This window comes from Myotis nattereri, assembly GCF_964212035.1.
Source record: "Myotis nattereri genome assembly, chromosome: 17".
NCBI lineage: Eukaryota > Metazoa > Chordata > Mammalia > Chiroptera > Vespertilionidae > Myotis > Myotis nattereri.
Genome location: NC_138092.1, coordinates 22926618 through 22945310, shown reverse-complemented (window position 1 = coordinate 22945310; position 18693 = coordinate 22926618). Strand labels below are relative to the sequence as shown.

At 38.8% G+C, this 18693-nt stretch overlaps 1 protein-coding gene across 3 annotated transcripts in view; it reads left to right on the top strand.

The window, feature by feature from the left end:
• The window catches only part of EIF3H (eukaryotic translation initiation factor 3 subunit H), an 85672-nt gene that overhangs the window by 54346 nt on the left and 12633 nt on the right, over positions 1–18693 (top strand). For 2 of the 3 annotated variants that reach the window (XM_081111559.1, XM_081111560.1), the window contains 3 exons: positions 15513–15680; positions 17154–17253; positions 18446–18595. In XM_081111559.1, coding sequence (XP_080967685.1) covers positions 15513–15680; positions 17154–17253; positions 18446–18595 — 418 coding nt within the window. The remainder of the gene's footprint in view (positions 1–15512; positions 15681–17153; positions 17254–18445; positions 18596–18693) is intronic. The other variant, XM_081111561.1, reaches the window with a different exon arrangement.

Sequence of the window (18693 nt, the reverse complement as noted above, 5' to 3'; positions counted from 1 at the left end):
GTCTCTGTTGTCCATATATGTAGGATCCTGAAAATGCTTGATGCTTTTCCTTATGACCTAGTCTGAGTAAGGAGCTTCCAGTTTCATAGAAATAGAATGAGAAAAGAAACCTCCTGACTGTAATGCAGGCCATTGACCTCCAGGCTGTCTATTAAAACCCTGGAGGTGGATGTAAATCGTCTCTGTCAGAAATATACGGCAGTTTTGTTTTGTTTTTAATTTATTAAAACTTATATAATTAAAATTAGGGTAACAACTTTCTAAAACTTGAAATTGGTGTTTTTCATGAATGTCAAATGTCCATTAAATGATCTGTAGATGATACATTTTGAGAGGCAGTGTTCTAGTGCTTGTTGAAATAAAATTTTAAGTGTTGGGAGGACAAAAATCTAATGACCTACCAATCTCTTCCTCCTCCTTCAGGGTTAGCCTCGAACTTTTGTACCTTTTTCTTCTCCCCCCTCCCCTCCCCTCCCCTCTCCTCCCCTCCCCTCCCCTCCCCTCCCCTCCCCTCCCCTCCCCTCTCCTCCCCTCTCCTTCTTTCCCCCTCTACCCCCCCCCCCCCCCCAAGGGCCGGAGAGAGAGAGAAAGAAACATCCATCAGCTGCCTCCCATTAGTGCCCTGACTAACTGGAATTGAATCTGCAACGTTTTGGTGCATGAGACAAAGCTCCAACCAACTGAGCCATCCGGCTGAGCCACCAGGCCAGGGCCTCTTGCCCCTTCTTAAACTTTGTCCTTGTTACTGCTGCCCTTCTTCTGGCCACCCTTGTTGTTAGAGTTCCTACACCATATTTTTAGTGAAACTGACTTATTTCATTTATCCATCTATACTATTAGTACTTGGAGACACAATAGAGATAATTAACTCAAATTTCAAAACTTATTTGTGGAGGATTCTTATCTGGTACCTGCTTTAACTCTTTTAAAATATCAGATTTCTTTCAAGGGTAATTTGACTACTATTTACTATTATAACCATCACTATGTGATTAGCATTCAATCAAATCATTTTTTCATTTGAGGTAAATTAAAAATTGGTTGATTTTAAAACTTTATTTTTTTCAGGCAGTTTGGTTATTTGGAGGGGTTCTGCTTCATTGTAGTTAATGGCAAAGCCAGAATTGCAGTGCAGGTCTCCTGTTTTCTCAGCCTGCAACTACTCTTTTGCACTGTATTATTTTGCAAGGTAAGAAGCCAGGCCTTTGACTTGGAAGATTGATCTCCTCTTGGTAGTTATTAATAGTTTGTTCACTTTAAAGGCCCAGATAGCTATGTGGGATTACCTAGATTTTTTTTTTTTTTTTTTCCAGGGGGAACATTAAGCATTTGCATAGTCTCAGGAATGTCACTCTGTGTGTCCTGTTCCTCTCCACTAGAATGTCAACTGCAGGAACTTTTCTGTCTTCATCATCCTGTGCTGGACAGCACCTAAAAGTCTGGCCCATAAGAGCTTGGAATCAGTACTTGTCATGTGAATGTATGAATTTTCTGTTCAAGATTTCCTTCCCCAAAATAAAAGGAGGAAACATCTATAAGCCATTTGTAATGCCTTTATCTAACTGAGTTGTAATCCTCTCTGCAAGGAACAGACATACATCCTTTGGAGATAAAGGAGGGTGGTGTTGGTGGTGTTTGTTACAGTGGTATTACCTGGTTTGAAAATGCTTTGAAATATTGCATATACTCTGATTAAACTTAGCTTTTTAAGTAGGGATTGTTTAATCAGCCTTTGGCACATTTTCAAAAGCCTCAGCATAGTTGCTGGCCCAGTACCTGTGGACACTAGTGTCTGGGACAAATTTTTTGTTGTTGTTAATTCTCACCTGAGGATATTTTTCCCATTGATTTTTTAAAGGGGGGGGGAGGGGGAGGAGAAGGAGGGAGGGAGGTGAGATAGACTCATCACGCCCTGACTAGGGCTGGGAATTGAACCTGCAACCCAGGTACATGTTCTTGATCAAAGCTGTGACTCTTCAGGTGCAGGCCAACACTCCCACTTGGTAACATCATCCAGGGCTGGGACAATTTTTTTGGTGGAATTGGGTGGGGGAAATGATCTGAAAGAAGTTCAGTGAAAGTAAAACAAAGATAGTCCTTCCCCATAGAGTTATTTGTGCTTCCCTAGATATTTATTTATTTATAGTTGTGCAGTTTATTTTTATTCCTATCAATGTAGCCTGTAGAGGTTAATTCTATTTCAAACATCTGGCAGGATCCTGCCTGCCAATTGTGGAAGGGAATTATTTGGTCTGTTTTGTAGCCTTCCAACATCTTTCTGCAGTAATTTTCTTGGCTTACACTGTATTTCATCTTCCTCTCTAATCCAAGAGGCCCTCCATAGAAAAGCATCTTCAGGAGCTTCAGATTACTTAATGACAACTGACTCGACATGTGGCTTCTAGAGCTCTCTGTATAAAAACTTCAAAAGATAACAGGACTACTGAATTGCTTAAGGTTGGTTTTAGTGTGTGCCTGTAGAGCCTATACCTTCAAGGTGCATTTGTTACCTAGCAGAGTACCATTTGTGCTGAGCATATTTTTATAATGTAACGGTATTGCTAGAGACGCACTTTCCCACAAATAGAGAAGGGTTCTCTCTCTATTGCAGTGATTTTCAGCCGGTGTGCCTTGGTGCACTAGTGTGCTGCAAGAATTGTTAAAATGTGCAATACATGATTATGTAGTCAGGGGCACTGACCTTTTTTCCCTTAGCTTGTCAAATTAAAAAAAAAAATGACAACAGCCAACACAACAATAGTCATTTGGTGTGAATGAATTGAAATACCCCCTTTTTTGAGGGGGTCAGATTGGCAAGAAAATCTTTAAAAAAACTTTTTGTGTGTGTGCCTCAGAATTTTAGTAATTTGTTGCCGGGGTCCAACCCCAGCAGGTCCAGGGGTTCCCAAAGGTGTGGACGGAGTCGGCGAAGAAGGAAAGACTCGGAGACAGTGTTCAGTTGATCAGCAGCCTAGCCAGGATCTCCAGCCAGGATCTCCAGCCAAGTTCTGGTCTGGATCTCCAGAGAGGTTCTGCTTAGGATCTCCTGCCAGGGTCTGTGTCCATGTTCTCTTGCTAGGTTCTCCAGGTTCTCCAGCCAGGTTCTGTAGCCATGTTCCCTCGCTGGGTTCTCCAGCCAGGTTCTGTCCAGGTTCTCCAGCCAGGTTCAGTCACCAGGTTCTAGTCAGGTTCTCTTGCCAATTTCTGTAGTCAGGTTCAGTCCAGGATCTTTTGCCATGTTCTCTCGCTAGGTTCTGTCTCTAGGTTCTGAGGCCAGTTTCTGTCCAGGATCTTTTGCCATGTTCTCTCCAGCGAAGTTCTTCTGTCTCTAGAGAACGTTCTGTGTAGGTTCTGTCTTCTAAGTTCTGTGTGTAGGTTCTGTCTTCTTAGTTCTGTGTTGTTACATCTGTATTTATACCAGTTGATTCCAATCCTATCAATCTCTATTCCATAGGTTAGGGCGTTTCTTATCTCCGTTTCAGGGAGTAAAGATTATGTAGCTTAAGCATGATTGTTCGTAGTTAAAGTGATTAATTACCCGCCTGGCACTTAGTTAAGAGGTTTTATTCCCTCCCTAACTTCAGGGGAAAATCCCTACCTGGGGAAACAACCTTTCTCAGAGAGGAGACCTTGGTTAAAACACATAGTTCCAAGAAGGTGAGCAAACATATTAAGAACAGTATGCCATATATGCCAGGTCCCTTGAAACAGCAAGGATGGACCGGCTCCCGGCAATTTGTTTGTGTGCTTTGAGATGAAAAAGGTTGAAAATCGCTGCTCTGTTAGGATCACCACTCCTGGCCTTTAGAACAGTCTTGCCTTGCTAGCTCCCATCAAATCACCTTGTGGGTTAGGGCATGTATTTTCCTTTTCCCCTTGGGAATTACTAGTTTTGATCACAGAGTGATTTAGGTGAAGCCTTCATCCAGCTTCCTCATGGTAGACTTCCTGGTCTGGATAGGACAAGGGTAGGAGTGACATTCTGTTGGGTCTCCTGCTGAGAGCTGGGTGTTCTCTGGACCTTTGGCCTGTCGTTCTTGCTCTTCTCTATGGTGTATCTTTGGTGATCTTAGTGCTGTCTGTGCTACTATTTGGCTGCCACTGAACTGAACTGATTACTGTCGCACACTGAGCCACTCCCCTTCTTCCCACCACATACATACGAAGGAATGAAGTTCCGTAAGAGCCAGGACCACATTTGGATGATTCTCCATTGTATCTGTTATGGTTACTCTCTTGAATCTTGATGCCTTTTGAGAATTTGTGAAAGCCTTGGATCCTTTTTCTACAGGTGCATATGCATATGGTTTTGGGAAAAGGAGATTGCTACAGGAAAGGTAACATGGCCTCCTTAAAAACAAGCCACAGGTTTTCTAACCTCAGATTTATTGTGGTTGCTGTGAAGATTTCTGCTTGATCATTTTCTCAGCATGGTAACTCTGTATTCCTTATCCTATAAAAATAAGTTTGGACAAAGAGGAGCATGTAGGGAAAAAGATGGGAACAAGAGAGGGTGAATGAAGAGTGCGGTTATAAGTACCTCTGTTTTTCTGATTTAAATGCTTCAAAGGAAATTATTTGCCCTTACTAACCTTTTCTATAATCTCTGTCACTTTTAATTCTTGCTAGCTTTCTCTTCTTTTGTTTGCAGTTAAGGATACTCTTAAAAGATTGCCTTTCAGTCTTTTTTCTTATTTTTTAAATGTATTTTTATTGATTTCAGAGAGGAAGGGAGAGGGAGAGATGGAAACATCAGTGATGAGAGAATCATTGATTGGCTGCCTCCTGCACGCCCCTACTGGGAATCGAACCCGGAACCCTTCAGTACATAGGCCAGTGCTCTATCCACTAGGCCAAACCGGCTAAGGCCAGGCTTTTTTCTTTTAGCACCTTTAATACTGACTTTCTAATCCAAATTGTCCTGATGTTTGAAGGTAAAAGAAACTATCTTTGGATATTTGAGGCAACCAGAGTGGATCATCCCACTTAGTGATACTCGGCCCATTATTGGTATAAAGCTGTTTGTTATCTATTTGAGTTTAGCTACTTCACTTGGGTGGGCTGCATTTCCAATAACCTTTACTCAGTCCTGTGGGTAAGCTGGCACTACTGCTCAGTCCTCCCTTCCATCCCCACCCCCATTCTCAGTGTTGTTTTTAAAGTCACCTGTTGGGGAGAGGGCAGGGAGCTATTTCCTTTATTTGGAAGATTTATAAATAGGATCAGGAGATAGAAGCCTACAGAGCGCAAGCAATTATATTGTTATGTGCACAGTAATAATAGAACATCCAAGATTACTTTTTCTTGAAATCTAATTTCTGTACCTTGTCTGTGTTATTGAATCTTTTCTTCATTATACTGAATATAATTAGCTTATAGGTTTTTTTCTAAGAAGTATTTTTCCTCTTACAATTTCTTTTCATGGTAGATTGTTTTTTGACCATATTCACATTTGTACATATGAATTCTATTTCATAAAGTGGATGTTACAAATTCATAGTCCTTTTTGTTTAAGTCACATATACAGTGTCTAATCTCTTTCTCCATTTTCCTGATTTTTTCCCCTACTCCCAATATGGAGATGGAAAAAGGGGATAAGTTTGCACAACACTCTAGGACCACTGTAGTCAGACCCAATTCTCCAAAAATTTTTTGACTCTGGTAACTAACCTAAACTGGTTTATAGGTAGCATTTTTGAATAATAGGTGATGTTGCAAGTCTGTTGAGCTCTTTAGTTTATTCAGTGTATTGAGCTCTTGTGAAGTATTTAACTACAGTATGAAGTAGGTACTGTTTTCTCTCCCATTTTACAACGGAGCAGATCCAAGCTCAGATAATTTGTAGTAGGTTACACAACTACTGTGTGATAAAGATGGTATCTTTCTTAGCTTGGGCTGCCTTAACAAATACCATAGACTGGGTGGTTTAAACAATAGGAATTTATTTCTAAGATTAAGGTGCCAGCAAATTTGGTGTCTGGTGAGGGTTGTCTCCTTAGGTTGTTCACAACCACCTCCTCACTGTATCTTCACTTCAGTCCTCAGTACTGTCTGTGGGGAAAACATACACGTGCGCACACACATGCGGGGATGGGGAGGGGAGATATTGCATGTTTTTCTGGTTTCTCTCATAAGGGCACTAATCCCATTGTGAGGGCCCCACGCTCATGACCTCAGCTAAACCTAAGAGAGAGACAGAGAGAGAGGGAGAGAGAGATTGCATGCTTCTCTGGTTTCTCTCCTTATAAGGGCACTAATCCCATTGTGAGGGCTCCACCCTCATGACCTCAGCTAAACCTAATTATTTCCAAAGGCCTCATTTCTAAATACCATTATATTGGGGGTTAGGCCTTTAATATATGAATTTGGGTTGGGTCACAATTTGATCTATAGAAGATGGTATTCAGACCAGTTTGGAAACTTGAGATTCTAAGTAAGTAGTCTGGCACACCATCCTATTCCCTGCTTCCATAGTTTAGGAGTGCTGGTACCCAGAAGGCAAGTTGGCCAGCAGTAGTGAATTCTATCAGTATGGGTGTACATACTCCTTTAGTATCATATGTATTGCACAGTTCTTTTGCCAAAAACACACAAAATCACACATCCAAAGAAAACATGGAAAATAAGAGTAAATATAAGAAAACGAAAGTCATCTATGACCTCACTCCCTGGAGAACTATTGCCATTACCATTTTAGTATATTTCTTTCCAGTCTTCCTCTTTAGGAGAAAGGACTTACATAATGGCTTTATATGATTCATAGTTTTATGTTCTGCCTTTTTTCTTTTAGCATCTCATCATTCCATGCCAGTTATATTTTTTAGAACCATTCTAAATGATTTTTGCCTTGAAGAAAACAAATTTGAGAGCTTCCAAGAAGGTAGATGACGGTATGAGCTTAGTGTGGGAGAAGTAGTCAAGATTGATGACTCAGAGCCCCTCAATGAGAGAGAAAACATAGAAGTGGCAGGTGTGGAAGGTGGAATTGATAAATTCAGTGTATACTTTTACAGAATGTAGTACCTATGAGTTCCCCTGAAAATGCTCATTAAGTAAAGAGCCATCTGGACTGGATGTCAGTTTTTTAAAATTGTCATCATCAGCCCTGGCTGGTGTGGCTGAGTTGGTTGGGTATCATCCCATTCATCGAAAGGTTGCTGGGTTCGATTCCAGTCAGGACACATGCCTGGGTTGTTGGCTTGGTCCCTGTCTATTAAAACCCTGGAGGTGGATGTAAATCGTCTCTGTCGGAAATATACGGCAGTTTTGTTTTGTTTTTAATTTATTAAAACTTATATAATTAAAATTAGGGTAACAACTTTCTAAAACTTGAAATTGGTGGTTTTCATGAATGTCAAATGTCCATTAAATGATCTGTAGATGATACATTTTGAGAGGCAGTGTTCCAGTGCTTGTTGAAATAAAATTTTAAGTGTTGGGAGGACAAAAATCTAATGACCTACCAATCTCTTCCTCCTCCTTCAGGGTTAGCCCCAAAAGGGGGCGGGGTCAGCTGGCCAACCTCCTGCAGCCCCTCCCCCTGGCCGACCCCACCCCTGATTGGTCCTTGGTCCCTCCCCTCAGCCAGCTGAGTCCTCAGTTGGCCCCCCCCCCCCCCACTCCAATCGGGCAGGGCTGGCTGGCCAACCACCCATGGCCCCTTCCCCAGGCCACTGGCCCCCAATTGGCCCCCATCACCCCATTCGGGGGCAGTCCGGCCAACCTCCCACAGCCCCTCCCCTAGCCCCATTCAGGGGCAGGGCCGGCCAGCCCACAGCCCCTCCTCACGGCTGGGCTGGCCCTAATCAGGCCGACTGGGGCAGACCCACTGGCCAACCTCCCACTGTCTCCTCCTCTTGACAGGCCCAGCCCCAATCTGCTGATTGGGGCCGGGTGGGCCGGCTGGACCCCACCCGTGCATGAATTCATGCACTGGGCCTCTGGTATTTTAATAAGCACCTAACTGTGCCGGCATTACTTTAACACCTGATACAGAGCTGTAAATGTGACATGGGTGTTACCTGTCCTCTTGAAAGAGTCTGTTGCATGAAAAAAATATATTTTTCTAAATCTCTAAATTCTCATTTGGTCTTCTAATATATCAAGCTCTTAATTGTTGCAAGAGATAGCAGTGGCCAGTAGGTTTATTCTTTAAATGAGACTTCTTTGTGGTGAGAGGTAAGGGGTCTAAAACTCTTGGTACTGTCAAGGTGAATTCACTTTGTTTGTAAAAACAGATCTCAAATGGCATCGTACAATTAACTTAGTCGCTGTTATCTAATATCCACTTATGTGCATGTGTTTTTATGACCAAGGGCATATATATTTCAACTTCTGATAACCTCAAAGAAATAGGATCTCCTGGATGTGTTTCATGAATTGGGTAAGAAGATAACAATATGAATTTGTTACAGTTTGGACGTGTTATTTTATTATTTTCTGTGAAGAATCTAGTTCATTTCATAGAAGACTTCTTGAGACACATTAATTATTGATTTCCAATAATTTTCAAAACTCTTAAAAGGTTTAAAAGCTGGAGTGACAACCCCCTTCCTCCCATTCCCTTGTTCTCAGCTTGGTATTAAGAAGAGATTGTCAGAATTCATCAACATTTTAAAGAAGAAATTAAATCACTAGGACAAATGAACTATTTAAATATTTTCTGTAAGATTATTAAGAAAGGAAGTATTTTTGTTACTCCAATTTAAATGGAATAGGTAGAGTAGAAATTATATTGGACACTTTATTGTGAAAAATTGAACTGTTACCACACTTGTTAGGCAGTCACGGGGGGTGGCCTTCATAACAGATGTACTAATTGAAAGAAAAAGGGTGAATATGTGGTACAGACTGGGTGAAGATAATATGAAAGTTTTAAGAAATGTGTGTACGCCATTGTTCTCTCCACCCAAAGAAGACTCGTATTTAATTCTTTTTCCAAATGCACATTCTGTTTGCGTAAATCTACATCTGCTACTAGCTTTGAACATTGCCTGAAACGTATGTGCAGCTTGGCAGAAAATCTGATATGAAGAGAAAAGTACAGGATCATTTGTCTTGTTAAATAATGGAGCAGAGCCTTCACAGTTCCTAGTCTCCCCGTGCTTGCTGGTGTCCACGGTGCTGCTGGGAAAGCGGCTTGTGATTATTTTCTTAACAGTCCTGCGTGGGTTAGCCCTCTGCTAGAACAGATAGGAGATTCTGATGTATTTCACTTCCCTATTCTGATTGTTGAAATCATTGATTTGTTTCAGAGTTGTGGAGTTTTGTTTGTTTGTTTGCTTTTAAAGCCATCTCTTGATTGGGCTTAATTTGTTTCTCTGCTACGAAGAGTGTGTACTAGATCTGGTCTCTGTTCCCTTACTTGATGTGTTTGTACAGGTCATCTGTGATCTGAGCCAGTTCTTAGTTATAAAGCAATCTTGGCATAAGTTTCAAATAGTAACATAGAATAAAATATTTTAGGAGTTTGATTACATATTTGCTATAATTATCAACTTTGACATTTAAAAATCTTTGAAGGCAGTTTCATCATTTAAAATCTTACTGGACTGGTAAATTATTGGTTAACTTAGTGGTAGTATCAAACAGGTACATGCTGTGGTTTCTGAAAACCTTTAGAAATTGTGGATTTCTGTTGTATTTCTTTATGCTTTATTTATTCAGAAATAATTTATACTTTGCCAGTAAGAAGAGATGAATTTTTGTAAATGGGTGGTTGCCTGGGCTTTGAAGTCAGATTCTGAAGTAAAATTGAGTCCTGCCACTTTACAAGCTGTGGGAAACAGCTTTCTAAAAGGATTTCAATAATCGTGATTAGCTCGTTAGAGTTATTGTGAGGAATAAAGTCAGATAACATATGTAGATCACTTAGCAGGAAGTCTGACATAATAAGTGCTCACTAAGTGCTAGTTTCTTTCTTGGTGCTTAGCTCTACCCTTTCCCTTCAGGCTATACAATCTCTATATATTTCAAATATAATTTTATAACATTTTAGGATTTGATACAGTATTAAGTCATTAAGACAATAGATCCATTAAATTTATAAAATTTAGATTAGGTTACTTTGTCCTTTAAGAATTCCCTAATGAGATATCTGTAAAACATTTTCTTCCCCTTGATCTGAGGGAGCTCAAGTTTTAGAGTATACTGCAGCTGTACAGTAACTGTCTACATTCTGCTCATCCCTAGCCTGGCCAACTATGGGCTGTTCTTTGTTCCTGTTTTTCAGAGAGAAATTGTGTTTCATGAGGGCTCCCTTAAAATAATGAAATAAAAAAGATAATTTTAAAAATGAGAATGAGAAATTGAAGGTGAAAAGAATGCTAGCTAATTATTCGACTCCTACTGAAAAGCTTCTAATCCATTGTCCTCCTGGTGATTGTTTGGCAGAGTAACTATAGCATTTAAATATAGGACAACATATTATTTTCAGTGTTTTCATATTTGGAGACAAAACCAGAGAAAGCCCAACAAATGTGGTGGATTTTTAAAAAATATATTATCTATTTTAGAGAAGAAGGGAGGAGGAGGGCAAGATAGAAACATCAGTGATGAGAGAGAATCATCAATCAGCTGCCTTCTGCAAGCCCCCTACTGGGGATCAAGCCTGCAATCCAGGCATGTGCCCTGACTAGGAATCAAACCTTCACCTACTGGTTCATAAGTTGACGCTCAACCACTGAACCTGGTTGTGGTGGATTTTTGAAAGGAATAGTTATTGGGCATCCTGCCTCAGTTAAGACAGTTTTTTCTCTCAGCTATTTAAAATTGACTGTTTTGCAAAGGCTATCTGGAAAAAGTGAATATGAGTATATTGATGCCAGACTTCAGGAAATTATTTAGTTTTGTAAACCAGGCTCTTCTTTGCTTTGGAGAGACTTAACAAATTAGGACAATTGCAAAGGTTGGAGAGATTTTTAAAACTTCAGCTCATTTTTACAATCCTTCAAAGTTTTGTAGCACCACCTCAGTTACATCTAAGTGTAGCTTTTGTAGAAAATTGAATTGGCTTAGTAGTAACTACTAATTTGTCTTTGGATTTCATTTGCTGTGTACTACTTCGATAGGGTGTTAGCTTTTTAAACTACGAATGTTTCAAAAGTTCTTTTCTAAACTTTTCACTATGCAATTCTGAGCCCTTCTGTTGAATATTATCATAAACTCTAAAATAGTCCCCCCTCTAAAAATTTTTCCCCCTTGCAGTTCATCTTTGAGAAATTCCCCAGGATTATTTAGCCATTAACTCAGAAGTGAGTATCATTGGTTGAAATTGCTGCTTGGGTTTCTGTTAAATAAGAGAACTTTACAACGAAAATGAAAGCATGTCTAACCTGGACCAGCTCTACAAAATTGCCTATAAGTGCTTGTTTCTTACTTCATTGACCTGCATTAACTCAACAGTGCGGGAGTTGAGGCACTTTATGTCAAGGGGCCCCATTTTTCCTTTCCTCTTGTTTCTTTGAAGAGATTCTCTTTGTTCTTAGGTGTGAGGCACTCCCTAGATAGGAGTGAACCTTATCTCTGCCTAGTCACATCGTTTATATCCTCCTATTAAATAAAACTCCAGCCCAGGAACATGTGGCTGGCTGGCATGAGAAGGCAAACAGTTCCAGCTCCCACTTGCTACAGCCTGTGGGCTGACACAGCATTGTCACAGTCACTTCCAGACAATATGAGCCTGAACCCCGTGCCTGGTAAATTAGTGCTATAGCTCAGTTGGGTTTCTTGTTTGTGTACCTACCCACCCTTAATAAAACTCCTGAGAGAGACTAGCATAGTCACCCAAGCAATGGCATTTGTCCCGGAGATCAGAATCTGGAATGACCATTCCTTATTTTTTTTTATAAAATTTACAAAATTTAGATGTCACCATTTCAGGATTTTTTTCTTTGTCTCTTCTGTAGGCCAGAGAGGTGAGTAGGTGTGGTGGCTGAGATCTCTTCATTAATGGTGCTGCCTGGAAGCACACTGTTGAGACAGTTAGTGCAGTGGTCGTCAACTTTTCAGACCTCACCGACCACCAGTGGCCCACGGACTATAGGTTGGCGACCACTGGTTTAATGGACAGTCTGCTCTACATTTCTTATCTCTACTTAGGTTTACTAGGATGCTTTTGCAGGTTTTTGGTTTTGTACTTTTGAAAACTTGGGTTGGAGGAGGAGAAAAAACTGAGTGGATTAAGGAAGACAAGGACTACATACCAGAAGGACACAGACCTAAAAGTCTGCAGAGATAAAGCAATTCACTTGGCTGTTGGTGAGTTGCTTCTTGTTCCTTGGCTTGTATATACATAGAAAAAAAAAATCACTTCTTAAGAATTTTGTTGAACCAAAATGACCTTTTCAAACCATGCAATTATTGGAGTTTTATATGAATAATCCTGGGAAGGACTGGCCCTCAGTGCTCCCCAACTTTACTTTGGAGCTCAAGCACCCCATCCTTACCTTGTCACAGATCACTTGTAGTCCTTGTTTTTTCATGTGGGGTCTCCAAGAGGACATTGTATCTTCTTTTTTGTTTGTTTTTTTTAGGTTGTGTGTTTTTGTTTGATTTTTAAAATTGGGGTGTTAATTCCAAACCAAGATAGAGAATGTCTGGAAATTTCACATAGAATAGGCCCAGCATATTTTTTTTGTGTGTGTAATAGTGAAATATCATTGCATTGCAGATTTTCAAAAGCATTTTTGTCAACTCGTCTCTCATTGATCTTAACTGTTAAATTTTTATATGCATCTATAATATTTAGGACATATGAAAATTTTAATGACCTTAAAAACAAGTTTTTATTGAAGTCTTGCAAAATCTGTGTCATGGTTTTCTGAGCTGTAGAAGCAGAAAGTGGAAGTGCCTCCCTCTGTCTCCAGTAATATCTCTCTATTTCTATATTCTGATTCTCAGAAATAAATACAATGGAGGATGATGGTAGGTAACTCCATAGGATGGCAGGCCTCATCCCTTAGTCTCTTCTCTTGCTGAGAGAAACACTTCATTTTCATTCTTTTCCTTATCCAGTGGGCTGTAAGGTAGGTAAGACTCTGGATGAAGAAGGAATTTGGAGGTTTGCTACTAATCATATAGTTCTTTACTGCCTGCATCCTGAAAATGCTATTGGGGAGACTTAGTAAGATATTACGGAATATCTTTCAGAGAAATGCATTGCTTTTTAAAGTATTAATAGATGCTGCCTCAAGGCCTGTTTTAGTTTATAGAAAAATCATTACTTATAGTTACCATATCTGATGAACAGTGTGGAGTCATAGCATTTTGCCTGGGATGAGCTCAGATCTTTCTGGAGATGGGAAAACTAAGCATCAGAGAAGGCTCATTAACTGGACAGCAAGATTCCCCACGGGAGAAATCTCAGAGCTGGCGTGAGAACCTCGATCTCTAGATTCCAGTCTTTTCTTCTTTTCTACTAGAATCTAACTTCGGTCTATGTTATAGCTAAATGGTACACTAACATGTGCTTTGGAAGTATTGATTGTTTAAAAATTATCCTAGAAAATCATGTGTGTACTGTCAATTGCTTGGTAATCTCTCCCCATCCCTTCTTCCCCGTCCCTTTAAAATAAATGGTAATTTGTCTGGTTCTCCCTTTACTTGTGATATTGAAACTTTTTATTTGTAAGTTAAATTGGATTAAATTTTGTTGGCCAAATATGATTTTACTTTACTTTCAAAAAGTTATGGAATTTTAAAGCAGTAAGAAACCATAGCAGTGGTTTTGTCCTAAATTTATGTGACTGATATGAATCTGTTAAACTAGCTGGGAAAGGGGTCTCGTGTGCTAAAGGGACAAAAATTTAAGAGAAAGATAATTGATATATTATTATTATTAATTTTATTCCTCTTCTTGAGACCATCATATTGTGTATAAAAGGAAAAATGGAAAAAACAATGTAATTCTTTCTAAAAATATTTTTATTAATTTCAGAGAGGAAGGGAGAAGGAGAGAGAGATAGAAACATCAATGATGAGAGAAAATCATTGATTGGCTGCCTCCTGCATGCCCCCATTGGGGATCGATCCTGCAACCCAGGCATGTGCCCTTGACCGGAATCAAACCTGGGGACCCTTCAGTCCCTAGGCCAACACTCTATCCACTGAGCCAAACCGGCTAGGGCAGTGGTTCTCAACCTTCTGGCCCTTTAAATACAGTTCCTCATGTTGTGACCCAACCGTAAAATTTTCATTGCAACTTCATAACTGTAATTTTGCTACTGTTATGAATTGTAATGTAAATATCTGATATGCAGGATGCTCTTAGGCGACCCCTATGAAAGGGTCGTTCGACTGCAAAAGGGGTCGCGACCCACAGGTTGAGAACCGCTGGGCTAGGGCGTCAGTGTAATTCTTGAGTAGTTGATGAGTTGGCTGTTATTTTTTAATTATAAAATATAGAACCTCCCTTGGAATAAGCAGATTTATAATTTCTTTGCCTAGAAACAAGTGTTGAAAAATAAGACCGTATCCATCCAAGGAAGGTTCTTTTACACTTTATGATCCTGAATTTTATTTGCTTTGTGAAATTGTAGTGTTATAACCAAGGAAATGATAGACATATAACCTTACTTTTGTTGAAACCTGATTGTGCTTTAAAAATGAAATGGTTAGATTTTGAATTAAGAAATATATTTACTCAACATAGTTATGCTTTCATTATGTAGAAAGAGCTTAGATGTTATATTGACTATAAAGTTTTCTACTCTATCACATATTTGCTATTCATTATTGGGTTATATTGCTCTTCTAACGTTTTATTTATTGTCAGTTTGCACCTATTTTTCTAGTAATGCTGCTTTATTATATACATTGTAGTTATTAATCTGACAGAAGCAAAAGTCATCCAATCTTTTTATTCCATACATGGAGATTAAAATAAAGCTCTAGTCTAATAAAAATATTATATATTACTTAACACAAAGCAACACAGAAATAAGAAAAAGGAATTCTTTTTTAAATTTAGCATATGCAGCAGGGGGCACCAGATGAAGGCAAAAATGAATTCTTATATTTTAAGCCGGCTACAGCTTGTATCCTGTTCATGTTTAAATAATGTGGTAGTTGTTTCCCCATTAGTTTTCTTAATGGTTTTAACTTTTCAGTTCTCAAAGCTGTGTTGAAGAAGACATAACAAGTCTCACTTATTGATTCCAATGAAATTTCTTAAAGCCAGTTTAGTAATTAACACATTTTTTTTCTTAAGCATATACTATTTTTAAGGTTTTCAAAGGGGGAGTGGAAACTACATTTAATAAATCATCTCTTGTTTAGCACAGGTATTACTGTGTTTTTAATACCTTTTCTACAAAATGTTTTTTCACTGATTAAAAAAGGAAAGTCCCAGTGATTTGAAATGATTTGAAAGCTTATTTTTTTCTTTGTATGTGAGCTGAATGAATTTTAAGTCTTGAAACCTGTTCCCTTTAGCTAATAAATAGTTGTACAGAAATTATATTGATGGCATAATTCAATAATTTCTCTCTTATCCCCCTCCTCCCCTTGTTTAGTCCAATATCAGATGGAGATGATGCGGAGCCTTCGCCATGTCAACATTGACCATCTCCACGTGGGCTGGTACCAGTCCACATACTATGGCTCGTTCGTCACCAGGGCGCTCTTGGATTCTCAGTTCAGCTACCAGCATGCCATTGAAGAGTCTGTTGTTCTCATTTACGGTTTGTAGGAGTTTCCTTTATTATTCTTTTCTTCCCTTAATATTATTACTGCTACTATTTTTGCTTTTTGTCTTTTTGCCTCTAAGAGCAGCCTGGCAGGGCTTCTCAAGTAAATACCAAGCCTGTTTCTGCAGCAGCCTCAGCAGCAGCTAAGTCTAGACAGGGTTTCCTTCTTTCTGTTTATTTTTCTTGCTATCAGAGCCCTGATGTGTACATTTTGGAATGCTGGAGTAGCTGCTTCATTTTCATTCCTCCATCTCCCCTCCCTCATTTGAAGGGGCTGGTGGAACTAGACCAGATGTCTAACAAACCCCGATTGCTGGAGTGTCTGGCTCTGTACGTGACTGACCAATCATAACACAGCGTGCCAAGTTTTTTTTTATACCTCTGACAGCAGCGTACAAAACCTGGACTGTTTCTTAGCACAAAGATTTTTTTCTTTTCGGCCTATTTAATGGTGTTTCCTCAAGCTCTCCAGACCAGATGTTCTGTGCTGTATCAGAACTGTAGGCAATTTAACAGCTTTATAGCCTCCCCCTCCCCGAACACTCACAGTTTGCCATATCTGGCAGACTTGCATATAGTTTCCAGCTGAGAAGTAAATGTAACGTCCTGAGTATCTGTCAGAAAAAATACTAATGAATACGATCAATCTTATGAGCTGCCCCAAAATTGTTTCAGTATGTTAACAATTGGATTACAGTAAAGAACAAGTTGTTAAAGTGTACTTATATTGGCTGGAAACATTGCATCATCAGACCTTGATGAATTTTCCACTTGCTTCAATCTATTTTGGTTTTCATTTTATCACCTATTGCTAAAAGTTTCACTGTGTTAAGTTTCAGACAACATGAATGTTAACACAGGTTTTAGGCGAATATTGGCATGCCAGAGCCGTTATCATGCAGCAAGTGCTAAGCTCCCTTACTCATGGACTGTTTAAGCAGTTAGTTTTGACATAATGAATTTCTCTAAAACTAAAAGACACTTTTGTCATAGCACTTTGACTTTAGTGATTAAAAAAAAAAAATCTGCTTTAACAAAGAAATTTAAATAATGCATATTAATATGGATAAATTTTGTTTGCAGGGCTATTCAATTAAATTATTTGACCGAAGAACCACACAGTTGCATGCACTGAATTTTAATATTTAATATTCATCAGTATTTTTCTTCTAATTATAACATATATATATAAAATGTATAGAACATATATTTGATTTTCATCATGATTGCTGGTTCTAGCTGAGGAAATTATTTTACCTATTACAAGTAGGATAAGTTCTTCCATTTTCACTTCCTATTTACTATACTGGTTTGAATCTGTTTCAAATTGTGTTCTGATTATTTATTTTGATCTTTATTTTGTAAAGATTATATGTTAAATAACAAAATGTGCCCAGAACCAATGTCATTCAAGCACTCGTCCTGACAAAATTCTTAGTAATTTTTTTTCTCTTTTTCTCATTTGAGATCCCATAAAAACTGCCCAAGGGTCTCTCTCCCTGAAGGCATACAGACTGACTCCTAAACTGATGGAAGTTTGCAAAGAGAAGGATTTTTCTCCCGAAGCGTAAGTGTTTGGGGGCCTAAAAGGCACACAGTAAAGGACTGGGTGTTTTTCTTTTAAGATTTTAGTTTGCCACATTTATTGAATCCTTGGTGGCATGGAAATGTTTTTGCCATGTCGACGGAAGAAGTTTTCTGCATGGCCGAGTGCCACTTGATTTCTTCCTTTCCATGTTTAAACTGTTCTGTATGGAGTATCTCATCTGTTGTTCTCACCACGGGCGGATTCAGTTGGAGTGGGAATTAATTAGCTACTAGGCTTGAAGAAAAAATGATTAAATAATGGGAGGTGGATGAACGGTCATCGGCTCTCAGATCAGATTGGAAACTCTGTGTCAGTCTGGTTATGAACTGTGTGTCTTATTCTGAGCTCCTGTTTCATGGGTGGGTGTGTAAACATTTTAAAGATTCAGTAAGGAATGCAGCTTACTGGAAATATTATGGGTGCAAGTATGCATAGAATTAATGAAGCTGTTTTGTGATCCTACACAATGGCATTGGAATATTTATGTTAAAAATTCTAAGAAATACTCAGAATTCTTCATTTTGTGTTCATTATAGGAATTTTTATTTCTTATTATAGTGGCTTTAACTTCATGTAGGATCGACAGACAGTTCATTGATAGTTTCTCTTTTGAAATTAAGGTGCAAAGAATTTAAAAAGAAAAGCTAACTCATGAAGAGTTTCTGGGTATGGTAGCTATAACTAAACTATGAGAAGTTGCATTCTTGCAAATTTACATCTGAAGCATTCATGTGCAATATTCTATGAGTAGTATTCTGCTAGTTGTTAATCTCTCCATTTCAGTAGGCTTTTAAAATGAACTTGCCAAAAACTTGAGTATTTCTCTTTTCTAGCTATTTATTTTAAATGTTTAGAGATAGATTATATAACATAACTTCCTATGACACATTTTATTATCAAGTAAAATTTGAAGATGCCTGATTACAAAGAGGGAATAGTTTCTTTTGCCAAGAATCTTATTTTCTGGGCTTATAGTGCAAACTCAGATCATTTTCAGTTATCCAAATCTCTCGAGTTATGCTCGACTGTAAAACATTCTCTCCCTTTTTAGAGAGCTCTAATGAAACAAAGATCCTGGAGAGGGCCTGTAATTAAGGGAAAATGTATGAAGTAGTCAATTTAACATTTATTTCTGACCACCAGGCTAAAGTATTTTTAACACGCTTCACAGATTGAAAAAGGGAAGTATCACCTTTGAGCACATGTTTGAAGAAGTGCCGATTGTAATTAAAAATTCACATCTAATCAATGTCCTAATGTGGGAGCTTGAGAAGAAGTCAGCTGTAGCAGATAAACATGAATTGCTCAGTCTTGCTAGCAGGTAAGAGGTCCTGCCTAATGAATGTGCCTTTTTATCACTTGCTGCAAAAGATTCTTTTATTTAGACTAACCTATCAAACAAGAAAAAAGAATTACTTA